This window comes from Mugil cephalus, chromosome 17 (assembly GCF_022458985.1).
Source record: "Mugil cephalus isolate CIBA_MC_2020 chromosome 17, CIBA_Mcephalus_1.1, whole genome shotgun sequence".
NCBI lineage: Eukaryota > Metazoa > Chordata > Actinopteri > Mugiliformes > Mugilidae > Mugil > Mugil cephalus.
Window position 1 is genome coordinate 7754989 of NC_061786.1, and position 22735 is coordinate 7777723.

General features: G+C 47.4%; 1 protein-coding gene across 5 annotated transcripts in view; it reads left to right on the forward strand.

The window, feature by feature from the left end:
• The window catches only part of tiam2a (TIAM Rac1 associated GEF 2a), an 84297-nt gene that overhangs the window by 56724 nt on the left and 4838 nt on the right, over positions 1–22735 (forward strand). For all 5 annotated transcript variants that reach the window (XM_047611016.1, XM_047611014.1, XM_047611013.1 and 2 more), the window contains 12 exons: positions 3157–3324; positions 3712–3816; positions 3912–3990; positions 4085–4174; positions 4271–4489; positions 6533–6627; positions 17081–17314; positions 18129–18197; positions 19164–19289; positions 19736–19844; positions 21924–22103; positions 22309–22427. In XM_047611016.1, the coding sequence (XP_047466972.1) occupies positions 3157–3324; positions 3712–3816; positions 3912–3990; positions 4085–4174; positions 4271–4489; positions 6533–6627; positions 17081–17314; positions 18129–18197; positions 19164–19289; positions 19736–19844; positions 21924–22103; positions 22309–22427 (1593 nt within the window). The remainder of the gene's footprint in view (positions 1–3156; positions 3325–3711; positions 3817–3911; positions 3991–4084; positions 4175–4270; positions 4490–6532; positions 6628–17080; positions 17315–18128; positions 18198–19163; positions 19290–19735; positions 19845–21923; positions 22104–22308; positions 22428–22735) is intronic.

A 22735-nucleotide genomic window follows, 5' to 3' on the forward strand; every position in this document is an offset into this window, starting at 1 on the left:
TCGTCGTTTTGGCATAGTTATTTTTTTGTTTCACAGCGTTGGTTTTGGCCAGACCAGGCGGTTGGCACATACTCAGATATGCTAACTATGTGCTAACATGATGTCAGTATCAAATTTACAAGGCGCTTATATGCTAGTTCATTTAGTTTCTGGTGCCCCCAGAAAACCAAAATAAATGTAACAGGCTGATGAGTATAGTGGAGACAGAACAGTACTGGTGTTGTGAAGGCCTCCATTTCACAAGAGACAGTGAATCATAGTACGGGTTTGTGGCGAGTGTTAAAACTGCCCTCATTAAGTGTCTAGAAATGGATTCAGAACAGGAAGCGGCGTCGGGGAACAATGATGGCTTTCATTGGGTCAAAGCTTTAATGTGGCTTTACGATTTAAACCCTCAGCCCCTTCGGTTGAGGGTTTAAATCTTGTAAATGTGAACGTGGAAATTGGCCCATCACGAGGATCCACTTTGATTTGGTAGAGATTAACACTCCTCGGGGTGGGAAGTGGGAAAACAGAGAGGCTAGCGAGGCTGTATTGATTTTTTTCTTGACACATACAGTTCTTCATTCCTGTTCTGATGACTTTGCGCCTGTTGTTCTTCTACTTGGGGTTGCAAATCCCTTGAATGACTCTAATAAGCAGTCATCTTCTGCTAATCCACTGAAGTGAAGTCAAGTTGAAGGGTGCGTTTGTGCCCAGGCTTTCGACGCAGCAGCGCCTCAACATCAGCGCGCGGTTGCTGCCATTTCTACACGATCTGAACCCACCAGCTCTTCCAGCTGAGGATGTGCCAATAGTGTGCAGCTGTGGCATTAGGAAGTCGAAACAAACAGCATGTCAGACGGACTCGTCAGTTTTTCAGCTGCCTTGGCTTGTGCAGAGGTTAAGACTCACTCTGCCTGGCATAGTTTTGCACTTCCAATCCTCGATCCGCCCACACCTTCTGTCAGAGGTGGAGTGAGTCGATGTGTTTTGACTGCTAGAAAGGAAAGTGACATGCTCGACTTATGTTACTTAGGAATCAATTGTTCTAAGTTAATGGTGTGAACCAGACTCCTGATCATTTTTGAGTTTTTTGCGCACGGAAATGTACGTCAGTGGTTTAAGTTGGATTAACTCCTTCCTTCTTGTATCCTCTTCTTTGGCAGTCCCCTCAGAGAATGACATACCACCTGAGACGAGTGTTTTGCGCTTCCATTTTTTATTTATTTTTTTTAAAACTGGCTCGTGACCAGCTTTCTGACATGACTGATCCCTCTTTCTGTGTCACCACCTCTCTCACCACACTCCACTACCCGTGAATACACTTCTTTAATCTGTAAGTCTGGCCAAGAATCTGTCATCCTAGCCAATCTTGGGCGACTATTGTGTGCGACCGTGTAGGAAAGTGTCATAATGGTGGAAAGAGGAATTTGGGTGGGGTTTTAAGGAAATAGAGACTAATACTCTTTTAATAGGGGGGAAATAGGCTGAAATTGTGTGTGTGACTACTTCTTCGTGGTCGGATCTATCTATTTTAAGGCAGTCCTGTAATATTTGCGTTACCAGGTTACTAAATGGAACAGAAAGGGTGTTTCTTGCGCGGCCGGCCGCTGAGCGTCCGTTACTCCACGTTCCATCTTTAGAAGCTCCAGGGTGGAGGATGTCTCGGCTGGAAATAATTTCCACACTCGGGAGGAAAGAGTGAAGTTTCGGCTTGAGTTATTTGGCCCAGCGCAAACATAAATAGCATTTACACGGCCGCCTCACAGAGCTCTCGTTGAAGGCCAGCGCGTGCCTGGGCTGGACTCTTGGCAGCGGCCGGTGGAACGTTGACGGGGGCGACCGTCGGCCCCGTCCGACCATGAATGAGTGTGCAGTGTTAGTCAGCCTCTGGTCAGGTCAGCGCAGGCGACCAAATCTTAGTTTTCCGGTCACGTTAGTGTTGCCGGGACACCCGCTTGTGTCCCAGCAACATTATGCAACCGGTTGCCATGACGACCCCCGTCTGGAAGCATGACCTCACATTACTAAAGGTGCAGGCAGAAGCGGGGCGTTGAAGTGGTACCTTGTGTTCCTTTCCCGGCAGGTTAGGGAAACATTTTTGGTAAGAACATTGGTGGCTTTTATTTTGGCTCCAAAGTAGACGAGTCACGGGGGATATCGAGATGGAAAACGAGGCAAATGTTTGTGTTTACCCGCCAACACTGCTCGTGTGTGTGTGTGCGTGGAGCTACTGTAAGTGGTGCTCTGAATCAGATACTTTAGCCTGTCCCTTTAGGCTTTTTGTCTGGCAGGAAAAGTAATCTTTTTTCCTCTGAAGGTGATTCATCAGCAGCAAGCAATCGGCTTTTTGAGGTAGACACAAAGCCTCACACGCCACTTTACGGCCCCATAATGCATTTGAAAACATCAACTTATACCCGAGGCCTATTCGCTGAGGTCGTTATCCTTCATTACGGTCGGGGCATCGTGTGGTCTCTGTCAGAAGTGCTGAATCCTTCAACCCATGCGTTTCATTTGGTGTGAGTGAGCCTTTCCTCGTAATCAGGGGGTGGAGGGGGGCCTCAGGCAGCACTGTGGCGTCTCCCCACAGCTCCACGTCGCAGCTGTGGCGCGTTCCCCTGCAGAGACACCGAGTCGCAACCAAAACCCCCAAATGGCTGCTTGTGAGGCCACGCGGCAGACCGGCTTAATACGCAGCCCCGACCTCACTGTTATCCGCCACAGATAATGCAACACATAATTACCTCCTGAAAGGTTGACTGATTGTTAAATAAATTGTTGCTACAAATCACTGGAGTCGAAATGATTCTTGTGGCCTTCGGGAAAAAAAGTCCCGGAGAACAGCAGCGGCACGGCCTGGACCTGCCAGGCGACCCTTGCCAATCGTCTCGTGTACACGGCCGTTATGATAACTATTATGCGGACCAACTGCCGTCTATGTTGTCAAATGAATTTCCGAAAGGCTAATTGTATGACATCTGCTTGAGCCGCCGCCAAGCATTTAGACTAATGGAGCCGTATTGATCCGCGCGCCGTTCCACTCACTCTCGCACACTTACTCCTCCCTCTCTGTTTGCGTCTTTCTTCCTCTTCTTCCGTGCCCTCCTCCGTCTAACGCTCCTCGCTCCTTTCTGTGTTCTCACTTGTTGCCCCGCTTCCCTCCCCACGCAGAGGCTCGACGTGCTGGCCAGCATCTACTCCATGTCGCCCCCCGAGGGCGGTGTTTGGGACAGCTTCGGAGACGTGCTGGTGTGTGTCTACATGCCAGACGGCCTGACAGTACAAGTTCCCGTCAGACGAGACCAGACAGCCGCTGACCTTCTCTCTGCAGCCTGCAAGGTTGGATTTTAAAGAAATGATGCCACATCAACGCAAAAATAAAAAAATTCCGCCATTTAGTGGCAGCAGTTGTGTGTTTATGGTGAGAATTAATACAAACGACTGCGGTTTTGTTAAAGCACAAATAATCTTTTGTGGAGCTTCGGTTATTCCGCAGAGAAATGGACACACGCCCACACAACAACATCATACACGCAGTCCCTTGGGCGAAGCATTTTTGTCGACCTTAAATTTCCCATCACCAAGTGTAAAGTTTGAATAATTCACACCTCCACGCAGCAGATGTCAGACTTAAGCGTTTCGGTGCATGAAATGCGCCAGATGATGATGATGATGATGATAATGTGCACGCAGGCCGCTGAACATTAGGGGCTCTTGTGTAAACAGGTGAAACAGCTGGAGCCGAGGCTGCACTGCCTCCGAGCGCGCAGGCGACTGGGACAGGACGCCGAGGCTCGACACGTGCACCCGGGCGAGCTCCTCCGCGATCTGGTGAGAAGGACAAACAGGCGCGATGACACCTTCTGATCTTGGCGGCCCCGCTCTTTCCCTAATGAGCATTGATTTGTTTCACATCACCCCCGCAGGTCAACGATCAGCTGGAGGTGGTCCCCGATAATGTGTTTACCCTGCACATGAGCCGGCAGAGCGGCTCTGGAGACTTTGGTGAGTCGGCCGAATGTGGAGTGGCTGTTGTTGTTGTTGTTGTGTACACCTCACGACCCTTTATGTAACCGTCGTGTTGAACTCGTCCCTCCAGGGTTCGCAGTGACAGGACACATAGACTTCCAGAAGAACAGCAGGATATTTGTCAGTGAAGTGCTTCCCGACGGACTGGCCTTCAATGAAGGTGAAAACTTAAACAATAAAACCATCGATCGATCACTCGTGTGTGTGTGTGTGATCTGAACTCTTCTCTGAAACGTGCTTTCATATGTCACACCAGGTCTGCGTCCGGGCGACGAGATCCTAGTGCTGAACGGCCGCTGTGTGTCCGGTCTGGACCTGGCGTTGATCCAGACGCTGTTCGCCGAACAGACCCTCCACCTGAGCCTGAGGCGGGACGGGCCCCCGCCGCCGAATGCGTCCACAGAGCGCCCGACCCTTCAGCGCAAACGCAGCCTGGAGGTTCGCGGCAAGCACCACCGGGCCAAATCCTCATCAGGTGCTCTAATCACACACACACACACACAGAGGATAGTGGAACTCTTTTAGTATTAAGGTGCTTAGTATAATAGACACGTTTAACTGTAAAAATAAAAAGGGAAGTTGATATTGATCAGTGTGAAAGCGCTTCCCCGTGAGACTGCAGTTCTGCGGCCTCTTTTCTGAAAGGCTGTCATTTGAACCACAGCTTCTCAGTTTGCCCTTCCAGTATTTTATTTCTCTATGTAATTGTGTCATTTTTTGTTTTGTAACCTGTTGCGGAAACATGTATCAGAAGTTTGATGGTCTGCTGATCTAATTAGTAGGTAGTTCTTGTCAACTCAGCCACAGGACAGCCTCTCCACTTCCGTTTCAGTTAGGCGCTCCACTTCCTCAAAACGACACACTCTGTTCTGTGAGGGAAAAAAAGGCTTTAAAAAAAAAAACAATAGAAGAAGCTGTAGAAAAGCCCCAGATGATGTTTCACAGTTTGGTGTATACAGGAGGAGAGGAGAGGAAAGGCCAGGAGCGGCTTTTGACCGCATAGAGCTCATTAACGCTGTGAATGTATAGTATCCTGTCAGTCCGATTTAATCTCACTGCAGACGTGAGGTGTCAGTACTGAACAGTAAGGTCGTCTGTGTCATCAGACGCAGCTGATGCCACGCCGCTAGAGAAACGCTTTGTTGTTCGAGCCTTGAAGTGAAGGTAAGGGAGATTTAACCACGGGCATATTATCTGTGAATTGGAAGAATCTGACGTAGTTTCTCAATTAAATGCTTTCAAAACAGATCAGATCAGAAAACCGAGTCGTCAGAGCGTGGAATGAATCGTACAGGATTAGTTCTGTAGGTCTTAAAAGGGCAGAAAGTAAGAAGTTTCAAACATTTCATCATGATTGTCTTTGTGTGTTTTTCACTTTTTTACAAAAGGAATAGAGATGAGTGTTAAGTGCAGACTTGAACACAGGAAGTTTCCGCTTCATGAGCTGAAATTTACTGCGCTAGATTTTTAAAGCTGATATTCTGAAGCTGAACGGTTATTTATGTGCACGGGGGAGGGTGCAGAACGCTGTGTCTCCCGTGTTGCAAGAAAACAGAAAAGAAAGAGTCAGTTTAGGAGAAAATGCTAAGTGTCATCTTAATGATAGCAATTCATTAACGCTTCCTCCACTGCAGCCATAATTAAACACAAAGGGATTAATGACTTGAAGGCTTCATTACTGCACAAGCGATCAAAGCGCCTGCAGTTGTCTTCTCAGTCTCTAGAGGGCGCAGGTTCCCTGGCGGGCTGATAAAGAGTCAGGGAGATGAACGTCAGCAGCGGAGGAATTAAAACTTGTCTGACACGAATTACAAAAAAAAAACTTGATGATGGATTATTAGAAGAAAGATGTCTGTTATCTGGTATTCACTGTGCCTCACGCAACTGTATAAGACAAGGAAGCTGAAAGCACGTGACTAGATATCTGTAGAAATTCTGCTCTAGATATTAGACATTTGTTGACGATGATTGCTGGCTTAAAAACGTAGAAGTTCAGCTCGGCGGGAGGCCCTGAAGTTTTCTTTTGTTTCCTGCCGTCACACTGGCCTGCCTCCCAGGCAGGAATAAAGCCTTTTCATGTGCCAACTGCCAGAGAGTTTGTCCTCGGGACCTTGAATTTAATGAGAAGCAGCCAGTCAGGAAAATATTTTCATAAAAACTCTGTGTATCTGATAATATCACACTGTATATATGTTTATATTTAGAGGGAAATTTAGGGAAAGTTATCTGCAGATATTTTTTTTTTCAAGCAAACAAGGAAAGAAGATAACCGAGTCTCTAATTAGGATTACACAGAGTGCTTTTTTTCTTCTTGTTCTGGATTACCGAATGCCTTTGTTGTTTTCAGTTTGGATATATTTAGCGCCTGTTTGACTGATAGGCTCCCATGATGGTTTTAGACTGTGACCACACATCTTTGCTTGTGTTTTGTGGTCAGTAGAAGGCTGTCGTTAAGCTATATTTGGGTAAAACAGTACGCACGCAGTGACACTATCTCTTTCTCTTTGTCTTTCTCCAGATGTGTGCACTGCAGCTGACGGGGCTGAGGCCCAGCACGTAGGACTGGAGAATGGTCACTCCCACTGCGCACACAGGCCTGTTCAGCACAGCAAGGTAGGAGGAGCTCGCGGGCTGGGAAGATGGCGCTTCCACTGACGCCAAGACATTCCCGCGCTCTACCTCTCTGTGCAGTTACCTGTGAATGAACGTGTGCCCGCTGCGTCGCCTGAGGCCAGGCGGGCACCAGTCCTTACTATTACCATAATTAGGATACTCCATCATAGCCACTGGTAGAAGCACGGCTTATTAATATCAGCAGACATGGCGCAGACTGAAGGGAGAGGCTGTATCACTGTGGCCTCGATCAGGCATAACATTATGACCACCTTCCTAATATTGTGTAGGTCTCCCTTGTGTCTCCAAGGCTCATCAGAGAATGGACATGGGCCTTCTGAGGGCGTCCTGTGGTGTCTGGCCTGGTCCTACGGGTTCAGGGGAGGGGCCTCTGTGGATCAGACTTGTGCCACTGCGTCCCACAGATACTGGATCAGTTTAGGATCTAGTGAACTCGGAGGCCAGGTCAACACCTCATGCTGTTCTGCTATGAGTTAAACTGTTTGTGCGTGGGTGGTACATGTCAGGCGCTGTCACAAGATAATTTAGCTCGGCAGATTTTCTTTGCCTTATATTTAATCTTACTTTCAAACCACTTTGGAGGGATGTATCCCCTATCAATGTGCCAAATAGTCATCTCTAAGGAAAATGCAGATTGTCTGTACCTGTCCCGTCAGTTATTGAATAATTTTTTCATACGTAAAACTTTATTGAAGTCATTAAACCGACTGAGGGCCTGGGGCCTTTGCGATGCGGCAATGTAATACAGGCATATCAGTATGCCGGTGTGTTCACTGAGAGCAGTAATGAGCGTGTGCGGTCATCACCAGAGAGCCATGTGTTAATGATGTAGGCATGGCCGGGAGCCCGAGAGCGTGCGCGCGAGCTCGCGCGCCTTCGCTCGCGCCGTCCGGCTAATATTTCATGTCCTTCAGAGCCGTTTACACAGTGGTTGTTATTATAATTGTGAGTGCATGTTTGGCGAACTTGCCCGTTATGTAATACGGGCTAAATGAAACGGGAGCAGGCATTAGCGTTGCGCTCGTTTCATCGGGGGATTCATTGACGGTAAATCCGGGCCAAATATCCTGAAAGCATCGCTAATTGCCACAACTGCCATTGCTTTCCCCTAATTGTCTGTGTAAGAAGATGCCATGCGGCGTTTGACCCCAGGTCAGCCTGGAGGTGGATTAGAAAGGACAATTTGCCCTCTTCTCCTTCGTCTGTAATCTGGCTCTGGCCGTTTCTCTTTTTGTTTGCCCGGCGACATGAGTCAGTCCCACTGCACTAGGATCTGCACTGCACCACTTCTGCCGCTGCTCAGCTCCCTGCTGTTTGTGTTTTACTGAGGAATGAATGGGGAGATTGGTGTGTGTGGGCGCACGAGGGAGGCTTATGAATGCGTGTGTCTAATGTCTCTGCGTACATGATGCACAAAAGGAGAAAAAACCTCCCTTCCTTCCATCACGGAGAGTCGGCCACTGTGAAGGAAATATAAAAAAAAATAATAATAAAATAAAACACAGGGTGAGATATTGGTGCTGCTAAATCAGATTTCTGCTGCCACGCAGAGCGGGGTTTAATCACCGTCAGTTTGTTCTCCGGGGCGGGGAGAAAGAAGCGGAGTCGCCGGGTAGAAAATGAGCCGTGTATCAGCATATAGGCGCACACGTGCGTGCACACGGCGTCCTCAAAGTCAATAGAGATGGATGGAAGGGAAGGACTCATTTCAAACCTCTTGTCACATCTTGTAATCGGCCGCCTCGCCAGACTGACTAACTTTGATTAATTGGTACGCTGCGTTTCCAATTTGCGCCCATGACACGAGAGCGATTCATGTGTGTGGGTTTGTTTGAGGTAAGTGCTTACTCGGCGCAGTTAACAGCACTGTTTACCATCAGGCTGCTGATTGTGATTCTTGTGCGTGCGAGTTGCTTAATGAAACATTTGGCTGTGGAGCGACACAGCAATTTGTTTAACATACTGTTATGAGCTCAACCGATCGATGGGAGAAGTCGACTGAACTGGTGCCGGTTAACCCCCACGAGGCACCTTAAATCGAACCGAACGGACGAGGTTCGCAGCGGCAAAGCGTGCTAGGACGAAAACCGCGTAGATGTGTGCTCCACTTAAGCTTTACAAGTTGAGGAACTAAAAGGCTTGATGGGGATTTGTTGCCTGGCAGGACTTCGACACACTCTCCCACATACATGAGAGCACACAGCTATGAAAATACAACTATGTGTGTGAAGTAATCTGACGTGGTCCAGTTTCACCACATGGAGCCAGTCTACCATTTCTTGCATCAATTGAAAAACATCCTTCTTGAAATAATCAGGTGAATCATATATTTAACCGAACAGTCTATTCACACTTCCCGGGTGTGAATATATGTCATTTCCTTTTCACTCGAGCATGGGAGGAGGCATGAGAACCTGTAGAAAACCTGCACAGACTCAGTGATTCTATTACGGGATCTGATGAACTTTATATGCCTTATTTGGTAAACAGTTTCGTTTTATTGATCTATACTTAGCAGTTTAACAGGTCGTAAAAGAAACAGTCATGTCTTGAGTAAAAGCAAAGGTTAAACAGTGGACAGACATATTAAGCCTCTTTGCATTGGTCCAGACCAGACATTTCAGTAAGAGCATTTAAATGGACTTATGGAGAGAGCTATGACTGGAGCCACGCTCTGTCTGGATGTCACTGAACAGAGATTAGGCTCGATTCAAGCACATATTGATACGATATTATGATATTATTGTTTTGCCCCTGAGGAAGACGCAGGCTTCTACGCAGTATGAGAAAGCATTGAATTTAATTAGATTTTTCAGGTCTGGACAAATGTGGAAAAAGGGAAAGAGTATTCTCTTCTGTCTTTCTTTTTTTAATTTTTTTTTATTATTGTGACTGGAGCCGGAAGCCAAAACAATGTGAGAGAAGGCCGGAGCACACTTTAAATTTACATTATTTATCTTTTCCAACTAATTTTAATCTTTTTAAAAGAATTCCTACTTTCAGCTATCTGGGATCACATAACCTAAATCTGTAGGTAACAGGTCCAACAAATTTACACAATACACATCAAGCCATGTAGCTGGATGTCAAACATGATCTGAATGATGATCTGTGTAAATGTAATGCTGATAAAGTATGTTTTAAAATGGAAAATGTGTAACATATATACACGCATATATATATATATATAGATATAGATATATAGATATAGATATATAGATATAGATATATATATAGATATAGATATATATATAGATATAGATATAGATAGATATAGATATAGATAGATATACATTTAGTAAACTGTGACCTTTGTGCTGTTCTTCTTTGTTAAATAATCCCTTTTTAGGAGAGAAAAAAGTTGCAAGAGAAAGATTCAGTCCTCCTCTCTTATCGCACACCCTAGACTTCAAAAAGATACGGTGCATGCCTGCAATATTAGGTTGTATCTTCTTCAAACATGATCCCCTCTTCCTTGGAGCCATCTCCTCCCTAAACTTTAGAGAGTCTGCTCCAGCCGACTGGTGTTTGTGTGTCTGTCTGTTGGATGGGAGTTGGGGGGTAATTTGGGGAAGTGTATGTGTGTGTGTTATGACTAAGCCCATCAGTCGCCATCTGGCCGTGAGCAGGCTAATAATCTGGGCTTACCGCTGTCAGCACAGTTAATTCTAGCCCGCGCTTGTCAGTCCACTCCACTGTAAACAAGTTGGAAAAGCAGAGTGGGAGATAAAAACTTAAAAGGAAGGAGCAACAGAGGAACCAACGGGGACTCCGCTTCACAATGACCCAGTTCTGGCTGAGATGACCACACCTGAGGCGGCCGGTGCGGCCATGACGGTGGTTGTGCCAATTGTAGCCCCGGCGGGGAGCGATGAAGCGCCCCAGCGGTGTCTTTACCTCACCACCTTACTGGAGCTCTTCACGCGGGACCAGTCTCCCGCCCAGGCCCTGTGCTCCCTCCTGGCCATGTGCTGGTTCTGGCCGTCCAGCTGCCAAGGAGACGAGAAGGATCTATTCCTGGGATCTGCTCTTCTCAGTCTGGGACGTCTCCTTAAAGATAAACTGGCCTGCCTGGCCCAGGACGTGACGACCTGCCTGTCCTGCCAGAGAGACACCAAAGTGGACAAACGGCCGGTAACTATTGGCTGCTCGATTCTGTGCGGCTTTAACTGTGAGCTGATACAGCTCTCACAGTGTCTTCTCACTTGACACACCTTCGCACAACTTCCTTAGTTGTCACTGTGTGCGTGTGGCATTTTTTTTGTCAGAGAATTCACATGCCTGTTATCTGCATTAGCATTTTAGCATTAGTTGCAATAATTAGAAAACCCCAGGGGCTCACAGGATGGCTCAAGGGATGGTCCACTTTGGTTTAGGCTGTCTCATGTGATGAATGCGATGAATTGTCTTCAAATTTGATGCATTTAATTACAGTGTAATTTGCCCAGTACCCACGCGGTTTTAATGACCACTGACATTATGTTCTTTGTGTTTAACAATAGCACCGCCATTGTGTCTTAGCATAGAGGTATTTAGAGAGAGCTTCATTAACAGAACCGCTTATAGACTTTTTAATTGAAGTTTTATTAGCTTAGTAGCTTAGCTTAGTTTATTCTCATGCATGTGTTTGGAGCCGCAGTGCACATGACTCCACAACGGCAATACGTCTCTACTCTTTAATTCCTTGTACGTTTTATTACATGGCAAATAGTAAAAAGGTTAATAGGTCATTAAGTTGCTCCTATGTTATCCCAGCAGCAGCCTACAGGTTCTGTTAAGATTAACGGTGGTGGTTTGCCCGTTAGTTTCTGTCTTAATGGCCGTGTATTTACTCTCCAGCGGTCACCTTGTGTGCTCATTAGCTCCTTTATCAGCTGGTATCGTGTCATCTTCGACAGTCGTGCAGCGCGGATAGTTCAGCGAGCGTCCTTTGGTTCTGATTCACCCCGATTGACCGTTTTCCGGTTCAAGAGGGGGAACGTGAGCAGCACAGGGATCGCCGTTAGTTATTCCACGGGCTCGTTCGTCAAGCCATGTTTAATGTCGGCAACAAGCATTTCCACTTAACCTTTCATTTAGTTTAGGCATCTTGGAGGAAGAATGGCGACGAGTGCGAGCATTACTTTGCCTTTGTACTGGCAGTCATACGGAGGAGGGGCTCTGAATAGCCCAGGGAGCTCCGCAGAATAGGCGCTTTAATCTGAAGCTGGCTTCATTATTAAAACACACTCCTCTCCCAAAGTCCTCAGAGACTTGGCGGGATAATATTTGTTTAGGATGAATAATAAAAGGCGAAAATGGGCTTGAGTGGAGCGCGACGGGACCAGCCCTCCCTCTCATCTCCCTCTCTCCTCCCCTCTGCTCTGTTTGATTTATGAGAGCACATCTTCTTTTATTGAGCTTTGAAAAGAAGATGGCATCGTGGCACTATAGCCCACTAACATGGCAAATGAATCACTGGCCTGCCTACCGGCCACTGGGTCTTCTCTTTCTGCTCCGTCCCCCCCTCACAGTGTAATGACAAGGCTGTTTCCTGTGAGGGATGGGTAAAACCAGCCCCAGGGACACGCCTGTATTTCATCCCCGCTCTTTATCCTCTCCCGCCCCACATTTGTTTATTTCTGCTAAGATGGGGCTTCTCCGCCGGTAAAGCGCGTGGCTTCTGCTCCCTTTGATTTGAGCAAAGTTTCATCTGCAAAGCAGGCGAACGACTGTACATAATAGCTCCATCGGAGCATTAAAGGGGAGATGGAGATGGTGTTTGGTATTTTTTCCAGTCATAGCTCAGTTGGGTATTTTTTCTTCCTTTTTTTTTTTGCATTTGTTTATTCACAAAACTTGGGGAAAACAAGTAGCAGAATACGCCTGAAATGGGACTAAATTAATTTTCTATGTGTAAGTACGCCTCAGATGACTGTTTTCACACGTCCGATTTCAGTTACTGCCTTTCAAGGAAACGCCATCTAAAAATAGTGAAATAAGAAGAAGGGTGAGATGGTGAAGGATTGCCATGGGCTGAGAGGAATCTTGACGATGCTAGTGTCTTTTTTTGTTCTGCGGTGGCAGCGGTAGCTCCTGGCCTGTGATTTCTGATGCAGTTTGTAGCACAGTGTACAGATGCCCCTGTCTGTCTAGCGCTGAAGTGTTACCTTATCACAAAGTAACACCAAGCCTGAGGATGTTCTTGATGTCGGAACAGGTATGAACATGATTACTTTTGGACATGGCTGCAAACTGTGTTGCAGCATTAATTATTGCGGTAAATAGAAAAAAAAACCTTGGTGCAAACAGTGACACGGCAACACGCAAAAGTGAAGAGTGCGCTTGTGTAAGGGTTTGTGGTCTAGTCACTTTGTGACATTGTTCTTTTATCTTCTCAGCCTTCATTTGTCTATTTATTCCATGTGTAAAGACCCTGCGCGTTGAGCGATACGTGTCACGTTTTTATTCTTGTGCGAGGCCATAGTTAACATTCCTGCCCCGTTACCCCCACCGGCTCAGAGCCTCCCATTTTTGAGTCAGCCATTCCTCTGTGTGTGGAGGTAACAAGCCAGAACAGTCGACATTGTGCTGCTGCTATTGAGAGACTGGACACTGATGCAGCCCACGGCCCCTCCATTCAGCCCTCTGCAAATCACGCCAGGGAGTTCACCTGGAACCGAAAAGGAGTGGAAAAGGCAGGGGAAGAGGAAGGAGGAATGGGGGTGTCTGGAGGCGAATGGACAGAGGGAAGTAGGATGTATGGCAAGGCGTATAGGTAGAGACTTAGGGATAAAACCGCTGAGGAAAACAGACAAGAGTAATAGGTGCTAGAGGACGAATTGCCTCTCCGTTTAGCCGGACTCTCTGCAACTGTCTGATATGCAAAACAAGACGGCAGAAAGCACTTTTTCCTCTGCCCACGCTCACAGAACTGCAGGATTCAGGATCAATGGCTCGATCCTCATCAAAGTCCAGTCTGCTGCAGAGACAGAGGTGCACCTGAGGCTCCTGACCCGGGCCTAACGGGGAGAGAGGCTGCGGCGAAATAAAAGCAGGGAGGAAGCTGGGTAAAGTGATCATCAGATGAGAATTAAAGGTGGACAGAGCAAGAAGATAAACATCGTCGAGAGTGCTGAGACGACCCCCTCGTCACGGATATTTTTGCCAGCGGCGCACGCGCTTGGCGGTCATGCCGGCATCCAGAGGAAGCAAGCTGCGGAGGAAGGGTTGCTCTCTGGCCCGAAGGACCCAAAGGCAGGCCACGGCAGCATGGAGGCTGCTCTACAGACTGCTCTTCATGGTGACCAGGAGGCTGGGAGAGGTAGTGAACAGGTTTAGTTTGTGTGTCGGCAGACCTTCTTTGGTCCGCTCGGAGTGAAAGTGTGTCTGGATTTGTAAAAACTGAGAATTTTCACTTGAAAGGTCTGACATTTTGAAATTAAACTCTTCGCTGTGGCCCAGGGGATGTGGGAAGTGGAAATGCTACTAGATGATGTCAGAATGCCACCGGAGACAAAATGACAACCACCTGAGTTAATTTTTTATTTTTTATTTTTTCTCAACTACAAAGGTTGACAAATAATTCTTTTCTAAATTGACTAAAGGGCATGAGCAGGGGTGGAAACACGATCCCGAGCTGACACCTGTCAGAAGGAAACCTGAATAGGAATTCGCAGCGGCGCTGTCAGCTCCACTCGACGTTTGTGGCGCTCCCAGGCTTTCCTCCCGCCTCTGCTGGCTCCCGTCCTCGGCTCTTAATTGCTTATTTGGGCTAGCTGTCAGGCTGCGTTGGTGGGATTGTTGTTAGGAAAATCCAATTCCTGAGTCATGGCTACGCAGCCCCCACCCATCCTCTTCTCCTCATTCTTTCTGCCAGCCGTGTCACGCTCCGGTGCAGGTATCTGTCATTTAGTGTTGATGAAACTCTTGCCCGGGAGGCTGTGTGAGAGGCGAAAGCGCGTTCCACGCGCACATGTCCTCCAGCATCCAGCCGAGCATTTTCTCTCCCTTTCCCTCCCGTGCCGCGGCTCCGCCATCGTCTCGTTTATGCGAGGTAAACATGAGCCCGTATCGTCCCGCTGTGGGGGTGTGATGAGAATTAACTCGGCACTTGAGTGCTTGTATGTGCTACCGGGTGCACACATGTTTCTGAAGACCTCAGCAGGCCTCCCCTTTGGGTTCTTGTAGCAGAAATAAACAGCAGATATGACTGTTATCTGTCTCTGCAAGGCTGCTCTCCCCTGTCTGGAGCAACCAGTGGGCTATTTGATGAATATGTCGCTCTGATATCCTTCAACCCCTGTGTTTCCTTCAGGCAATCTCGCCCTATCCGCCTGTCTGGCGCATTATGGAGTTTTCCCAGAGCGTGCATCAGTGAATGGAAGCTGACTGACGCTGTGGGTGGCAGCATCATCACTGTTTGAGGCAGATTTTTATGATCTTTTAAAGGGATAGTATTTGTCAGCAGCTGTAGTTACATCGCGCACGTGAACCCAGTAACATCGCCACGTTCACATGGAATGTTGGGAAACGTGTCTTATCAGCTCCCACAAGGACGTGTCTGCGTTTTAGCATTTACACCGTGAGCACGTCAACACGCCGAGGTTAGCTTTCGCCTCGAAGAACAGCTGTGCTCGCAAACACAGGCCTTTGCTCTTGTTTTGACCATCGCTGGAGCAGAAGCTCGTTTGTCAGTCCGGTTTCGCGTGCAGGTATGTCCGTTTGCAGCGTGCGAGAACACCTTGTGCTGCCCATTAGGAACATTAGTCCCTCCACTGAGTCACAGGGAGACATTAAGTCGCTTCATAATTATCGGCCCACATTCAAAGAACTCCAGAGTGGAGCGCTGCTGTGGTCGGCGGATCACTCGAAAGAGGCTTAGCCCAGACATACATAGAGGACATGGAGAGGAATTTCCCTCTCCTGTCCATTCCTTCTCCTTTTTTCAGTCTTGATATGCACAGAGTGTGCTGGAGTACTGCAGGGCCGTCTCTGGAGTGGCCATGCTATAATGAGCTTGCTGATGAGTCGCAAGCTTATTAATGGATGCCTTGATTGTCCGTGGGCTCCCAGGGAGTGGGTGGATGGTCGGGTCGGCGGTTATTGTGGTTTGGGGGGGGGGTAGCTCACACCAGTACCAGAGCTGAATGACCCAGACAGGCTTTCACACACTGTTAAGTTGCATGGATGCATATCAATGCCTTGAGCGTCACAATGAAGTGCGTATCGATTCGCGTCTGTTGCCGCGCAGCCTCCGGTAGACACTGCACTTGACTGCTTGCTCAAGCGGTATTTTAAATACCAGCACACGCACACACTCGCGAGCAGAGGTAGGTGGAGAGTGCTGAGCAGCTGTTTTGCTTGGCATCGCGGCCGTCCCGCCGCGCTGTGTTGCTGTGCAGCGGATTGGAACCTCCAATTACTGGCACTTACCAGCCTCTGCTGATTTTAGAGCCTGGCCGCGGATCATAATGCTACATCATGTCATTCACTTGGAATAAGCAGGGCTGGCCATCACGAGACTATTTTTAACACCGAAATCACATCATAATTGATGGTTTGCTGCAGTCTAGCAGAGCTTGCTGGAGATGAAGTGTTGTGCTTGACTAGCTTGTCAGGTTAGAAATTAGGTAGGATTTTGATTAAGTGTACATACATTTATCGTCGCGGTAGAAAAGCCTATACCTGAAGGAGTAGGGAGAACAGAGGTTTCTTATTTTCTTTCCCAGGGAGTAGAACTAAGAAGCTAACAATGTTTCATTTTCTGCCACAGACTATAAAACCATACCTGCCATAGGCTAGAATTCACAGTATGGTGCCTATGTGTGATGTTAATTATCATACCCCAGGCATTAGGCCAGTATAAAGCGATGCAGATTATCCGTTTCTGTAAAAGTGTGACGCCGAGTTCTTCCTGGGGTTCTACTTACTAAGAGCCGGAAGGAATTATACGTTTTGTGAATGAGCGCGGAGAACGACGTACTACTAACCCCTCCTCCACCCCAAACTAACACATGACCACTTGGGATTTCCTAGCATGTCAGATTTTCTGTTATTGATGTGACACAAAGCTGCAATAAATGTCCGCTATGGATTTAAAGGAATTGTGTAAGACTATCTGCTGGGATATCCAGTTAGATGCACTGTAAAGTCTTTGATGCAAAGCCAATTAGCACAGAGTGCATAACTAAATCTCCATAACGCTCTTAGTATACCCGGGGGGGATCACTGATCATCCACAGTGTAGATTCTATACATTATTCCATATAGCTTTCGAGTCAAAATCATTAATAGAATGGCTAATATGGGTGTATCCTCGAGAATGTGCTGTTTCTGTTAACGAGGGTGACCCTCATTTTATCCAGCCTCCTGTTGTAATCCGTGAGCTGCCGAAACTAAACCACTTACTTTCCCCCTCTTTCTCTCTCTCTCTCTCTGTCGCCCCCTACAGAGCGTGGACACAGTGTGCACCCTCTACCAGTCGTTCCAGGAGGGGACGGGCTCAGGGACCGGGGGTTTGATGGACGACACCAGGGAGGCTTCAGGGAGGCAGGGAGGGGGTGCCGGCTCGGGTCCTACAGGAGAGGCTGCCCTACTCAGACCTTGCCCCAAGCACATGAGCGCCACCGAGAGGTTACGCAAGGTCATCCAGGAGCTGGTGGACACAGAGAAGTCGTACGTGAAGGTGAGATCACTGTAACATCGTTTCACGGTGAATTAATGACTTGTCAGCTGCCTTCTAAAGATTTTGGAAGCTGCTCTGCTGCTGCTGTCTTTTTTTTTTTTTTTTTGATGTAAGGTACTTTTTATAGTATATTGCTTACAGAACAAAATATGCTATTTGGCACAGCTATAGATATGCCTCCTCCTGACTAGATTCATTTATTTCCCTCTTGCTCAAATTATTTTGCTGCCCCCATGTTTTCCGATTTGACTCCTTTCTCCCCGACGCCCATTAAAAGCCGCGATCATGAGCTTCTCGTCTCTGTAACTTGTCATGGCGGGTTTTTTTCCCCTCATTTCCTCATTTTTCACTCAGTCCCCTTCACCGTGCACTCCCCCTCCTCCTCCTCCTCCTCTTCTTCTTCTGAATGCCACTGAATTGTAATTGAGGGAGAATATTGTCTTCCCGGAGTGGCTTGATGCAGGCCCTTTTTTTTTCGCCTGTATCCATGCACCACAAACCCTGGGAGGGGGGGAGGAGGAGGAAGCTCATAAATCAACCTAATGAGAATATCCCCACTGATCCCCACGACAAGCTACAGCCACATTAAAGGAGTCGGGGAGGGGGGATGGAGATAGAGGGGAGAATGGAGGGTGAATGAGGTGATTGTGGGAGGGACACAGTTGGAGGTTATGAAGGGAGAAATAAGGGCTGATCTGATGATGGAAGAGCTTTTAAAGGACAGGCAGGTTAAGAGATGATGTTTTATCTTGTTTATTTCTCGTCATTGACCTTCATTCGGATGTTTTTTTTTTTGTTTTGTGTGTGTGTGTAGGACCTGGCCTGTTTGTTTGAGATCTACCTGAAACCGCTGCAGAATGAAACCTTCCTCACTCAGGACGAGGTAGGTGTTTGTGTGAAATATGAAGGAGAGTGGGTGTAACGCCCAGAGGTGTGTCCGGGCAGGTTCCTAGACTATATAGGACATCACATTCATTGTTTCTTTGTGTATCAGTGAATGCATCTCCCTTATTACTGCTCCAAGTGCCTGGAGGACAAATTAGCACTCCCCTACGCTGACCTTCCAGCGTCCCATAGGGACTCACTAATAAAGACGATCTTAATAGTAGACCCACCCTTGAATCTCTCACCTCATTTTAATACACCACAGTATAAATGTCCACTGATTTCTTCTTCAGGAACGTGGGATCTGTCTCCATCTTAAAACACTTTGAATGAAACCAATTTGTGCGCGTTTGTGACAACAAATTGTGTCACCGCAGCACGCTAACGACCATAGCGGGGCAGTTTGCAGCTCCGTGCGAGGCGTGACCTCGAACACAGGACGCCCCTCCCAAGACAGACTGGTCGATAGGCCACTGAGCACCGGGGCAAATTAAAAGGCTATTATGGGACAGAGGGATGTGTCCAGACACAGAATGGACAAGGGCATGTTTGCCCGCGAATGGCTTTTGATAAAGAGAAGCGGTGACCCTGACTACAGAGAATGTGACGGAGCGTGTGTGTGTTGGACAGCTGAAGTTTGCACGTTTATGTGTTGGACTTATTTCTAGCAGGGTACCATATCTTGTCCCTAAGTGCCTTTGTCAGAGATGGATCCATCAGAGTGGAGGTTTTATAACACTCCGGGGTGCCGCTCTGACTGACTGTTATGAATTACGAGCTATCTTGGCTGCGTTTTTTCTTCTTTCTTTTTTTTTTCTTTGTAGCCTCATATTCCCTCCTCTCTCGTCCTCCCACTCCCCACGTCCCTGCTGCTCTGCTTTCATCCTTCCTTATCCATCAACTTCTCCACAATTTCACCTTACCTCTTACCATCCACTCTGCTTTCTTCTCCTACCTCCTTTAGATGGAGAGTTTGTTTGGCAGCCTGCCCGAGATGCTGGACTTCCAGAGGGTCTTCCTGCAGACGCTGGAGGAGAGGATCGCCTCCTCGCCTGACTTCAGCACCCTGGAAACCCCTTCCCAGTTCAAGGTGAGACATACAATAACATACCACAGTATTGATTAAATGTCTGAAGATGCAGTGTGGATTCAATGAGTATACAGAGCAACATTATTCTCAAACCTTTTAGCCACTATTCCAGAGGAGGGTATGATCTTTGAGATCTTGAGGTTTATAAGTAATTGAGGTGTGAAAGCAGATTTATAGGCTTGACATAACCAGGCGTGGGGGTCTATTGATCGAGGCAGTGGTTCACTGGGTGGATTGTGAGCTGCTGAATGCTAGCGTGTACTGGAGAGGTTAGGCGAGAGGGTGAGGACAGAACAGTCTCCCAAGAGAGGGAGAACATAGGGATCTGGTCACGACTTCACATGTCCCCACTCTTTCATAACTCTCTCCTGCTTTTTTTCTGGAGCCACTTTCTCTCCATCTGTGTGCAGCACTCACCCTCCGCCTTTGTTTTTTCCTTTTCACAGAAACTGCTGTTTTCCCTCGGGGGTTCATTCCTCTACTACGCTGACCACTTCAAGCTCTACAGCGGCTTCTGCGCCAACCACATCAAGGTCCAAAAGGTCTTGGAGAGAGGTACTAACGCCACACATAAACACATCATGTACGCACTCCAGCAAAGAACAGGCATGTAATAAACACGTCTAATCCAAAATGAGCCCCACCCCGGCCACATTCCGCTTCCTTGCACCTGTGTTGCATCAGGGAATCAATTATGCATGAAGGTAAATGTCCCAGAGAGAGGGACGGTGGATGAAAGTGAGGTGAGCGATGCCCCTCCGATTTACAGCGAGCCCCCGCTCCATCTCCAAAATCCAGCTCACAAGCAAACACCACATTAGAGATGCGCGCGGCAGCGCTCTCCCCCTTTCGCTGTGTGATGAACAGTTTCAAAACATTCAGAGCGATTATCCGTTTAAACAAATACATGCACATATTAATGCGCAGACTTTGAATAACCTTGCCCACTGGCACAGCAGATATGCGGCAGTGACAACCTGAGAGCCCTAATAACTCCTTGCTTCTCCCACAGCATGTGACAGTGTAGAAATTTTAAAGTTGATTTATGCCCGCTATGACGGCGGCCTTTCTGACACGACTTGGGACCGCTGCCCGGCACAGAGAGAAATCTAAGAAGATTGGCTTCTTTGCCGACGTGGGAGAGTGGGGAGGGGAGGGCAAATTGCCTCCTGTGCCGCTTAAATCTGCCCCATTACCAGAACGTGGAGAGAAATTTCTCAAAGTAAGCACCAGGATGGATATTTAATAGGATTAGACAGGAGCAATACACTCTATTCTCCTTCTAGGTAATTCTGACCCATCTCAGACTTGTGTGTGGCAAATATGGTAATCAGTAAACACTGGTGCATTAAAGGCTTTTTGGTGCTGTTAAATGTCTCGATAATAAAATTATGTTAATGATTTATAAAGCTGCAAAACAACTGTTAAATAGATTTGACTGTACTCTACCTTTAGAGGAAAAGCTCTGAGAAATTTTGAATAACTATTGGAAAATGTGAAGGTACGTTTATATTTATATGGTCAAAAACCGTCTGGCCTTTACAAAAGCACCTGTGATCTTTGCATAGTGATTATTCTAAAGTGCTTCGGTGTGTAGGTGGCGCCAGTTTGGCACAGAATGACTCCAAATGTTGAGTGAGGGAAAAATTATGCCCGGTCCGAGGTATTATAACAGTATTCAGAGGCTTTATGCACCCTGTCCTTTAACCAGAGCTGTAAATGGCAGGGGGTACTGTATTACAGTAGGAGAACACAATCTAATACTAGAATAACAGGTAGAGGCCATAATTGCACGACGCGGATATAAGAGCCTAGCGCGACGAGCAGCCGGCAGTTGCATAGTGCGTTCGGATTAGCATGACGGAGAAAACCCAGCACAGCCCGGTCATTACTCGCAGATCTGAGGACGCAGAAGAAATCTGTGGGCGTGAGTCAACCCTTTAAGTAATTACATGCCCGTTCTCTGCCATCTTCATCGGCCCGCCGCCCTCCCCTTCCCCTCTTCCCCATCATGCCAGGGGCCCTGGGATGCCTCCGTTTCGCTGTTTATTTGTCGACTCGTTAATTGCCTGCCAATTACTCTGGGAGGTGTCGATGCGGCTGCCTGTCTGTGGCTGCGCGCGCTATAATTAATACTTTAATAGCCCCCCTCGGTAGGCGCTCTGGAAGCATACTGCTCAGGGAAAATGTCACCACCTTTTACAGAAAGCCCGTTCTGTGTAATACCTGCTGTTTCACATCAGCTTAAACTAAGTGGTCCCAACTTGGTTATTTTTATCAGGTTGTAAATAAGACAACACTAATATTTTAGCATCTCTAAGAGACTATTAGGGGCCTTTTATTTACCTGAATTAAACCCATTGTGCTCAGTTTAATAGAAGAAGTAGGACGTTTACACTGATAGTGCAGTGGGGATGGCAGGTGGAGGTGAGGCTTACACTACCCCCTACTGGAGACATTTTATTGCACCATGATTCTGCGCTGACCTACATTTGTCTTGATGTGCGAGTCCCAACAATGCAGCCACGTGTTTTTTTTGCTACGTAAGCTGGAGACCGCTAGCGTACACCTGGAAACAAAAACAAAGCTAGGAAACTGCGGATAATTGACCGTGTGCGTGTTTTTCTCTCTCAGCTAAGACGGATCAGGCGTTCAAAGAATTCCTGGATGCGAGGAACCCCACCAAGCAGCACTCCTCCACTCTGGAGTCGTACCTGATTAAACCGGTGCAGAGGGTGCTCAAGTACCCCCTGCTGCTGAGGGAGCTGGTCTCCCTCACCGACGCCGACAGCGAGGAGCACTACCACCTCACCGGTACGGAGAGGAAAAACTTTTCTCACACACACGCACCATAAACACAGGACACGTCCAACCTTGGCCTTTCAATGCCATTACAGTCACGACAGATAAGAGGCCGCACCGTTTCAGAACACAATGAACGCACAATGAGCGTGCAAAACACGCGCTGAATACACAGCCACGGCTTGATCCCTGCTAACGCCTCGTTTTGTTCACGCAGAGGCTCTGAAGGCCATGGAGAAGGTGGCCAGCCATATCAATGAGATGCAGAAGATCTACGAAGATTACGGCTCTGTGTTCGATCAGCTGGTTGCTGAGCAGACTGGCCACGATAAAGAGGTAGATGCACTTTTTCCATTCATCATCATTATCTGCTAGCAGGGCTTGAAATGAACACTGAAGAGGATCATTGCGAGTGAGAAGTCTGACGGGGCGGTTGATTAAACTTAAGCCACATCTAACTGATAGGACAAGGTTTGATTTAGTACCTATAAGATGGGAGATCAGTGCCAGTATTCAGGCTTTGAATTATTTACTATTCATCAACATATTTAAAGATTTGCTTCACACTTTGCTTAAGTTTCTGCTTCAGTTTATTTACACTGCGTTAGCCCGGCTAGCTACATCAGAGCTGAGCTGTTTAGCTC